This window comes from Sinocyclocheilus grahami, unplaced genomic scaffold (genome assembly GCF_001515645.1).
Source record: "Sinocyclocheilus grahami isolate Dianchi unplaced genomic scaffold, SAMN03320097.WGS_v1.1 scaffold690.1, whole genome shotgun sequence".
In the NCBI taxonomy this organism is placed as follows: Eukaryota; Metazoa; Chordata; class Actinopteri; order Cypriniformes; family Cyprinidae; genus Sinocyclocheilus; species Sinocyclocheilus grahami.
The window spans coordinates 206,425-216,350 of record NW_015505869.1 but is presented as its reverse complement, the minus strand read 5'-3'; the positions used below and the strand labels follow the sequence as shown (position 1 = coordinate 216,350).

Here is a 9,926-nt window from a genome sequence, read left to right as displayed (position 1 = left end):
AGTTTTCTGTGAGGGGTAGGGTTAGGGGTAGGGGTGGGTTTAGGTTAAAAAGTGCATAACTATCTGTATATAAAAACAATAGACGCCTATGTAATGTCCCCATTTAGATAGCTAATTAAACGTGTGTGTGTTTGTGTGTGTGTGTGTGTGTGTGTGTGTGTGTGTGTGTGTGTGTGTGTGTGTGTGTGTGTGTGTGTGTGTGTGTGTGTGTGTGTGTGTGTGTGTGTGTGTGTGTGTGTGTGTGTGTGTGTGTGTGTGTGTGTGTGTGTGTGTGTGTGTGTGTGCGTGTCGGGGAAATGGGTTACTTAACTATAATTTGGGGACAAACTAGCCTCTGAGTGTGTGCATGTACCTTCTTAACCTTATTTTGGGGGCAAATTTATAGTTAAATCTGACACAATCTCTTTTTGGGGACATCCTCATTTGTAAAAACCAGACACAGTGTGTGTGTGTGTGTGTGTGTGTGTGTGTGTGTGTGTGTCTGTGTCTGTGTGTGTGTCTGTCTGTCTGTGTCTGTGTACCTTCTTAACCTTATTTTGGGGGCAAATTTATAGTTAAATCTGACACAATCTCTTTTTGGGGACATCCTCATTTGTAAAAACCAGACACAGTGTGTGTGTGTGTGTGTGTGTGTGTGTGTGTGTGTGTGTGTGTGTCTGTGTGTGTGTCTGTCTGTCTGTGTCTGTGTCTGTGTTTCCCGGTCCTCTCTGGAGACCCATGTTTACGGTATAATGTGGTGTTTTCTCTCTAAGGGTGACTGTTTAAACATATTATTTATCTGGTTAGAGGAGCATTTGTAGAAGTTTGTCAATTGAAGACAGCCCATTCAGCATTAATTGTGTGTGTGTTCAGTCTCCCTCTCATAAGAGTAAGCGTCAGCAGCAGGAGCTGATTGTGGAGCTGAGGAAGAAGCAGGTGAAGGACAGCAGACATGTGTATGAGGGTAAAGACGGAGCCATTGAGGACATCATCACAGGTAATGGGGTCTGCATGCAGAGGGCTGTAAAACACACACACAGTTGTAATGTGTTAGTCTGAGCCACTAACCAGCTCTCTGTGACTGGTGGAAAGCTTTGCTGCTCAATAACGATTTTCTGAGCAGTGTGATTATGTTGTGTGTGTGCTGTTACTGCTTACAGCTGTGAGCTGGAGTCCAGCTACTAAACTGTGTGTGTAGTGATTAGTGTAGTCCTCAAGGGGTCATATATTTATTTGTATAGTGCTTTTCACAATAAACATGTATGGAAAATCATGATGTTAATGTTTTGATCTCAATATCTTCATGCCTTAGAGTTGCGTTTAGCAAAAAATAGAGTTTACATTTTGTAACTATACAAACCATCAAAACAGCTGAGAAATCCAATATAGTGCATACTAATTACATGAGTGTGCTGTATGCAGATAAAGATGGATAGTTGCATTTGCATTAAAGTTGCATTTTTTGACAGCTCCAGGGTTTTTGTTAAAACTACAGGGCTTTTGATCAAACTTCCACATTTTTATATTCCCGCCCACAGACAGTCAGATCTACAGAAGGGTGGCACCGAAATAAAAAAGGGGTAAACCTTATATAACTTTGAACATAGAGTAAGCATCATTGAAATATTAGATTATATATATTAGATAGATAGATAGATAGATAGATAGATAGATAGATAGATAGATAGATAGATAGATAGATAGATAGACAGATAGATGAAAGCTTTCTTCACTGTGGACTAAAGGATTATTTCAAAACCAGATTATTTATAAAAATAAAAAAGACATGTATCTGTAAAATGTAAATGTGAATTCAATGATATGACCCCTTTATAGAATTTAATTTAAATTCTAACCATGACAAACAATCTCTGTAACGAGCCTATAGTATTTAAGAGAACAGAATTAGAGAATATTATGTAGTATAAAAGTATTTTTATACCTTTTGTGTAATTCTATTGACAGCTGCATTACTATTTTAGGAGTGTATGTAATAATCCATATTGAAATAGCTAGTTTCAGCTTAATTTAATAGCTGCTGTAGTACCATGTGATTATTAGTGTGTGCTGTTGTCTGTAGAAAGTGCTAACATTGTGCTTGTTGCTCTGGCAGTTAAACCCTCTGTGTGTGTGTGTGTGTGTGTGTGTGTGTGTGTGTGTGTGTGTGTGTGTGTGTGTGTGTGTGTGTGTGTGTGTGTGTGTGATATTATTTCTAAAAATGACATGTAAATATGAAATGTAAATATATATTCAATATGACCCCTTTATAGAATTTTTGGTAACACTTTATTTTAAGGTGTCCTTGTTACACGTTACATGTACTTACTATTATAATAACAATGAATTATACATAATTACATGCAAGTAACCCTAAGCCAAACCCTAACCATATAGTAAGTACATGTAGTTAATTAATATTACTCTGTAAAAAGGACACCTTAAAATAACCACATTTTTTCATTTAAATTCTAACCATGACAAAACGATCTCTGTAATGAGTCTAGTAATTAAGAGAACAGAATTAGATCATTATTTTTTGTAACTTTTGTGTAATTCTCTTCACAACTGCATTACTATTTTAAGCGTGCATGTAATCCATATTGAAATAGTTTCAGCTTTATATAATAGCTGTTATAGTACCATGTGATTATTAGTGTGTGCTGTTGTGTGTAGTAAGTGCTAACATTGTGCTTGTTGCTCTGGCAGTTAAACCCTGTGTTGTTTGTATGTGTGTGTTTCGTCTGGACGCAGTGCTGAAGGCTGCCCCCTTTACTGCGCGCACGGCCAAACGCAGCTCGCGTTACTTCAACGAGGAGCTCCACTTCTAAAGCTTAGACTCTCTCTCTCTTAAAGGTCGCTGGATAAAGCTGCTCTCTTTCATTCTCTGTGTGTGTGTGTGTCACACTTCACATTCCTGGTTTTATTTCCCTGTGGGGTGTCCCTTCTGGATGTGGGCCGGCGTATGGATGGGATGTCATGGGCGTGTTCATTTTTCCTTTCTTTTCCAACTAAACTCCTGCATGACGGGGGGTTTGGGGAGGCGAGCATATGTTGACACCGCAGTTTTTCTTTTGCATGGAGTGTGTCATAAATTCATATTCATCATTGTAACATGAATGTAATAAGAGGAAATATGATGTCACAAAAACCCAAACACGTCAAGAGTTTAGAATGAACTCTATGTACGTTTCAGCTGTGTTTAAACTGAAGTATCAGTTCTATTGGTTGACTCAGGGTGCCCTCTGCAGTTTAAATAGCAGGCATAAGTCTGAAAATATATATTTCACTTTTCCAAAATTATCAATTTTGCCATTTTTGTTACTGTATCATCAAAAGCATTGGTCCCACTTTATATTAAGTGGCCTTAAGTATTATGTACTTGCATCAAAAAATAAGTACAATGTGCTTATTGTGTTGATACTGTATTGCAAAACACTTTTGCTGCTATTGAGGCGGGATATCATATGGGTGAGATTAGGGACAGGTTTGGTGGTTAAGGTGTAAGCGATGGGTCAACAGTGTAGAAATGTAATTACAGAAATTAATCACAGATGTAATTACATGCAGGTATTTTTTTTTTAATATAAGTACAATGTAAAAACATGTATATGCACAATAAGTGCATTGTACCAAATGATTAATGTAAATGTAAGTACAAAGTAATTAAGGCAACCTAATATAAAGTGGGACTACATTTTTTTTTTGATTATTATTATCCACAAACTGATCCATTACACAAAAAGCACTTCAGAAACAGTCATGTTTGTGATGCTGGCTCGTGTTGGGCATGTGACATCATTGTTTGCTCATGTGTTCATTTGTTCATGTCATTGTGAGTATATATAATATATAATGTCATTGAGTTTTGTAACTATTCACATTTTGCTGGTTTTCTGCATTTTCTCACTCTTCCTCCATTCTGCTCTGATGGCAAATTTCTAATATCACACGAGTCCATGTGTTGCACATGTGTTTAACTTGTTGCATGTTGGGATGGTTTTCTCTCAGAAGCATGTTCTGCTAATTTTCTTCACTGTATTCATTTGCACGGGGTGAATGACGTTTCTCATTCAGATTTACTTCTGCTGTTAAATGTAGGGCTAAATCTCACCAAAACAGCCTATCCAGGTCATAATTTAACTCAAAAAAGGGACTTATTACAGGCTTCGTCCTCTTTATGTAAAATGCATTTAAACATTACTTTTATGAAATTTGACTGGGAGGCCATGTTTTCGTGAGATTCACTTGCGTAGCTTAATATCCTAATGATTTTTGGCATAAAAGAAAAATCGATAATTTTGACCCATACAATGTATTGTTGGCTATTGCTACAAATATACCCCAGCGACTTAAGACTGGTTTTGTGGTCCAGGTTTACATATAATATACAAAAAATGGCATTTATACTTGTCTATTTGCAGACAAGCTGAGTCACTCATTCTGCAGGTTTCATAAATATGCCAGTAGGTGGCGATAGGCGAGGGTCATTGAATCATTCTTTCAGACAATTTGTTCAAAAACACAGATTCAGTCAGACACATTATTGTGTGTATCTAAAATTTGTTGTGCAAAACTCACATCTCGTTACTGAACTCCTGTGTTTTCCGCAGTCAGTATTAGTACAGCTGTGATTATCTGCAGCTAAATCACAGCCTCTTGCTTGTGTAGCATAGACTAAATTATATTACAAGGAATGTTTTACAAGGTTAACAAATTTTACGCTTTTTTTTTTTTTTGAAGGACATTTAAAAGTAGTAGCCTACTTTGACATCGCAGCACACTCGCAGTTAATCGATTCTCTGGTTACTCTGCTAAGATACCGTGAGGATTAATTGACTTACATTTATGCATTTAGCTGACATTTCTATCTAAAACAACTTAGACTGCATTTAAGGAATTCCTGCTTTGCCTGGGAATCAAACCCATGACCTTGGCGTTGGTAGTGCCATGCTGTACTGTTTGTGCTAGGAATACTGTACATCTGTTAAAACCTCCAAAACACACGTTTATTAAAAGTCTTTGTCATTGAACAAAACTGAGGTACAGTTTTGAATGACGCCCCTGCAGCGTTTGAGCACGAGATAACACTTGCTGTATTATATTTTGTCATATAATGCAGTGACATTCAGACATATTATGTGCGATTTCAAATACATTTCGGGGCCACTGTTAGTGTTTTCCCAACAACCTTGTTAAAAACAAGTTCCTAAAAAGAGGCAAACTCCATAGTTTCCTTTCCCATTTAATTCTGAAGCTGAAAAAAAGTACTTATTCCAGTAAAAGCTCAAGCTGCTTTGCCCAGTTGACCACCAGCATGTCCAGAGGATCTAAACTCAAATACTGACATCTTTTACTCTGTTCCTCCTGCATCAGATCTGAGAAACCAGCCTTACAGGCGCGCTGACGCCGTCAGGAGGAGCATTCGAAGACGTTTTGATGATCAGAATTTGCGGCCAATGAACAATGCAGAGATGGTCATGTGACGAGGGCAGAGTGGATGTGATTGGATGGGCTGGAGGAGCTAATGAAGGACTGATGAAGATGACAGCAGGTCTGAAAGCCAAGTGCCTACATTAAACATCTGTCCCATCAGGTGTTGAATCATACATGTGTTTTAGTCAGTGTCTTCTGGCTGTGAATTTTTATATGACAAACAATGTCTTGATCTGTCTTTTATCTTATGGTGCTTCAAGTGTATGGCGAGATCAGTGTTTTTCTTGAGGAAGTGTCTGAAAGTAAAACTATTCCAACACTTGATGTATCATGAACCTGTACAACCGTTGCATTCATACATTCCAGTGCTTTCACCACAGATCAAAACTGACCAGGCGTGGGGGTTTTTTTTCTTTTCCAAATGTACTGGTCGGTCTTAAAGAAGTCCTGTAGTGTCTGTCAGAGCCTGTTTTTATTGCGGCGTTCAGACAGATAAAGCCCAACAGAATGGAATACAGGTTGAGAAGCATTTGAAACGTTTAAAAACTTTTGTAAAAGTTGTATAAAATATGTTAATGGCTTGAGATGCTGTAGGGTGCGACAGTGGACAACGATAACAATAATAACATTCCTGATTTGAAGGTATTTAAATGTGCTGTTCCCAAGACCCACACCTGTGGTCTTGTCCACTTGAGGGCATGTGTACACAACAGGAAGACTGTCCCAGGTCTGAAAATGCCAAAGCACCACACTTAAGTTGTCATCTGAACAGTCATTTACAAGTTTGTTTTTAAAGTGCAAAGTATTGAAAATCAAAATGTGTAAATAAAGCTCTGTAAAAACTGTGTTGTGTGTCCCATTGAGTAATCAAACATGCCACACCGGTTACCCAATGGAACACACTTGAGACTTCTTCACGCCCACTTGAAAACATGGACCAAATACAGGAAATACCAACGCTATCTCACGACCAGTTCGTATGAATTCGCATATGAATTTTTACGATTTTGCATGATTTGTTTACACCCCAGTGGCAGGTATGAATTCATAAGAATTGGGGAACTTCCAATATGTACAATTTAACAAAATACGTACGATTTAACAAAAGTCGTACATATTCGTATGAGTGAGGTCGTACGAATTAATCACTTCATAAAATATGTACAAATTGCCATGAGATCGGGTTGGACATGGCTTTGAAGTGGTCACAAAGATCACAAGTGTGGGTACTGGGACAGGCCCCCCTTTAAAAACCATTATAAACTAATGGCGCTTTTCCACTGCATGGTACAGCTCGGTACGGTTCACTTTTGGGGGGTTTTCCACTGGGTATAGTACCTGGTACTTTTTTTAGTACCACCTCGGTTGAGGTTCCAAAAGTTGTGTTGTCTGTTGCGGAAGAACAGACGTTCCTCTCGTTGATAGCAGAGGAGCGGATCCATCGAGAGCTTGATGGGGCGACTCAGAATGAATTTTTTTTTTTAGGAGTTGTGGTAGTAGAGGCAGCGTAACTATAACGACATGTGAATAATCCCGCCCACTCTAAAGCGGTATGACTGCAGTGGAAACACAAACCGTGCCGAGCCGAACCGTGCCGTTCTGAGCCGAGTCGTACCACGCAGTGGAAAAGCGCCATAAGAATAGTCAGTCGTCTGTTGGACTAATTGACATCCTGGTCCAACTCTAATCAGAAGGTCATGCTGGAGTTACAGCAGGGGGCCGTGAACGGGTGTTGCACTATTGGGCCACAGAATTAGATGGGGTTCAGTTAAGTAGGAGAAGGTGTAGGTAAAGGTGTGTTGTTAAGTACATGGGACAAAGGCAAATGTGAAATATAAACCAGAGGCAGCAGAACTCCAGTACCTCATGCTTCTGAAAGACTGCGGACAAGTCTTAAAATGGTGCACAAGCAAGACTGCATTAGGTTTTGGTCTTCAAACTGTGGGTTGGTCAGGATTACCTAAACCAAAGTGCAGAAAAAGTCTAGTACTTCTGCAGCCTTTACAAATTATGGAGTCGTCGAGCATTTTCAAAAGTTCATTGACTAATTAATGTTCCATGTTCAACACAGGTGAAGCTCTGTGCTCTGCCAAAATCTTGTTTACATTAAAGCACTTCCAATGAAAGTTTATGGGGCAAGGCATTGCGCAGGAACGAATGTAAAAGTACAGTTTTTAAACTAAAACCTCAAGACTTAATCCATGTTCACTTGACTACTGTGGTTTTAAAACAGAGAAGTATTTGATTCTATCAATGTTGTCTTAACCAGCAATATAACACTCTTGTCAAGACCGTGTAACTGGATGACTTTGTCAGAACAGAAGTTACCAGAGTTAACATAACCAGAAGTCCACAGTAGTCTCTTTGCTAAAATTACAAAACATGTCAGCTCAAAAAAGTGCTTTAACAAATATATGAATGTCTGCATTTTAAACCCTTGTACACTTGCTCTATAGACTTCCATTGGAAGTGCACTGAGGTCAATAGAATATTGTTTTATACACCGAGGATTTAATATGGAGTCTGTGGTAATCCACACGGATGTTGTTTTGAACAGAATATTCCTTTATGAATTTTAAGCACCTGACACAACTTAATTGGTGACATTGGCTCTTGTTCTTCATGCCACAAGATCAGGTTCCTGCTAGAATTCAGTTGCTGTAACTGGGCTTGTTTTATGCGTTCTAGGTCAGATAATGGGAAATAAGGCCTGTTATATAAACTGAATTTTGTGTGGTTCTATAATGACCTGCACAAATGAAAATTCACATTTCTTGAGACGTGTAATTTTATTTAAAAGCAAAAATATAAAATCACACACAAAAAAAGTGTTTGTTAATTGTACAGATATTTTGCTATAAAATTGTTGCATCTTTTTAACTTTTTTAATCTCCTAATATTGTACATAGTTTAAAAACAATACCGTTTAAAAATCATTCTGTACTACAACATTTGAATATTTATAGCTTATAGCTTTTTCTTTTTGTTTCTCCTGCATTTTGTATATTTAATAAAAGTGAAAACCTGAACCAGGTCTTTTAGACATGCAGCCACATCACCTTCTAACATGCCAGAAATTGAACTGGATTAAACTGGCATTTTTTTCCCTGAAATCAATGTATCTTAGGCATTGAATGCTTACAGTACTGCAAAAAGATCTGTTCTCAGATTTAAAGTTAGATGATGTCCAATTAAACTATTTACACAATGCTGGTCTTCTGTGTTGTTCTTGAGCGAGTGAACAGAAGTAGGATGTTGCCCTCCAAAAAAAATGTAAAGGTCGAGATCCAGGCTGCAATGCAAAGATGTCAGAATATCAAGTCAATGCATTTTCACAGAATAATAGACTTGAGGCCTGTTGCATAAAGCCCATTTCTATGGCTTCCCAAGTAAATTCGAATTTGGTTTCATGCATATTTCTTTATCAAATAAACATGTAAATAAATTTGAATACTGCACTTTGACTAGGCTTCTGAGAACAGTAAATCCCGGCTTCCTTTGATTTGATTGGCCAGCTGAGAAGTACAATATTTTTGCAGCACCAAAGTAGCCTAGTTATTACTCAAACTCTTTTTCTATTGTTTTTCGTCAGGCTATACGCCACCGTCTCTTGCTTGACTAGCGTTCTGCACGTGCACAATTGAACACAAAAGGTGTCACTAGCTTTTTGCATAGTTTTATAGTCTCAAATCACACCTGCCTACAGATGTGCACAGGGTGACAGGTCTGCATTTATATTATACCCTTAACACATTATATATTGAATTTATAGATATTGACTATATTTATTAATTTTTATCTATTTTCTTCACTTGAATGGACAGATTTTCGTCCGAAATTGTCAGCTGACTTCTAAAATCTCAGTGGCAGTTTCATGATGATCTGAAGTTACTGAAGAAAACAGGATTAACAAAAAGATCACCGCAGATGAAAATGAGCAGGTTTGGATCTCCAGAGAACAGAGCAACAAAAAAAGCATTATTTTATAGTTTATTTGTCAAAATTCAAGTTGAAAACAATGCTGCAGACATCGGTCATACCGAATCCAAAAATGACTTTTACAATCTTACAGATTCATCTGAAGTTGAATAATAGTTGTTTTTATGCAGGCTTGTTCATTTTGTTCCACATTATCAGTGATGTTTAAAACTATTGGCAATAACAAATATACAACTGACTAAAAAAAGGGTTCTGCAGTTAAAGGCAACATAACACTTGCAACCTCTGAAAATAATCTTACAAAATCAACATGCCCAGATGAAGAGTGCTGATGTTCAGACAATACTGCCTCTCAGAGAGACTACATGAGATCCAGTGGATTCACAGCCAAACACTCGGATGCTCATCCCAAGAGGATGCAAAACACATTACAGGAATGCAAGTGTGAGAGCGAGACGGACAGAGAGTGATTTATGGTGCATCCAGCTGCTCCAGGAGAGTACGACGCCTCTTTTCCAGCTCTCCTTCACTCAGCTCGCTTCCAGACGTATCCCATCCACCCTGAGAGACAGACA

At 38.1% G+C, this 9,926-nt stretch overlaps 2 protein-coding genes across 3 annotated transcripts in view; one reads left to right on the top strand and one right to left on the bottom strand.

The window, feature by feature from the left end:
• Positions 1 to 6,214, top strand: part of fmnl2a (formin-like 2a) — a 103,345-nt gene extending 97,131 nt beyond the window's left edge. The window contains exons 25-27 of one of the 2 annotated variants that reach the window (XM_016243396.1): positions 853 to 976; positions 2,731 to 2,832; positions 5,353 to 5,436. In XM_016243396.1, coding sequence (XP_016098882.1) covers positions 853 to 976; positions 2,731 to 2,807 — 201 coding nt within the window. In that variant the 3' untranslated portion in view covers positions 2,808 to 2,832; positions 5,353 to 5,436. Of the gene's footprint in view, positions 1 to 852; positions 977 to 2,730; positions 2,833 to 5,352 lie in introns of both variants that reach the window. The other variant, XM_016243394.1, reaches the window with a different exon arrangement.
• A 3,171-nt stretch (positions 6,215 to 9,385) lies between these two features.
• LOC107559532 (pre-mRNA-processing factor 40 homolog A-like) overlaps positions 9,386 to 9,926 on the bottom strand; it is a 39,418-nt gene continuing 38,877 nt past the window's right edge. The window contains exon 24 of the mRNA XM_016243390.1: positions 9,386 to 9,912. Coding sequence (XP_016098876.1) covers positions 9,823 to 9,912 — 90 coding nt within the window. The 3' untranslated portion in view covers positions 9,386 to 9,822. The remainder of the gene's footprint in view (positions 9,913 to 9,926) is intronic.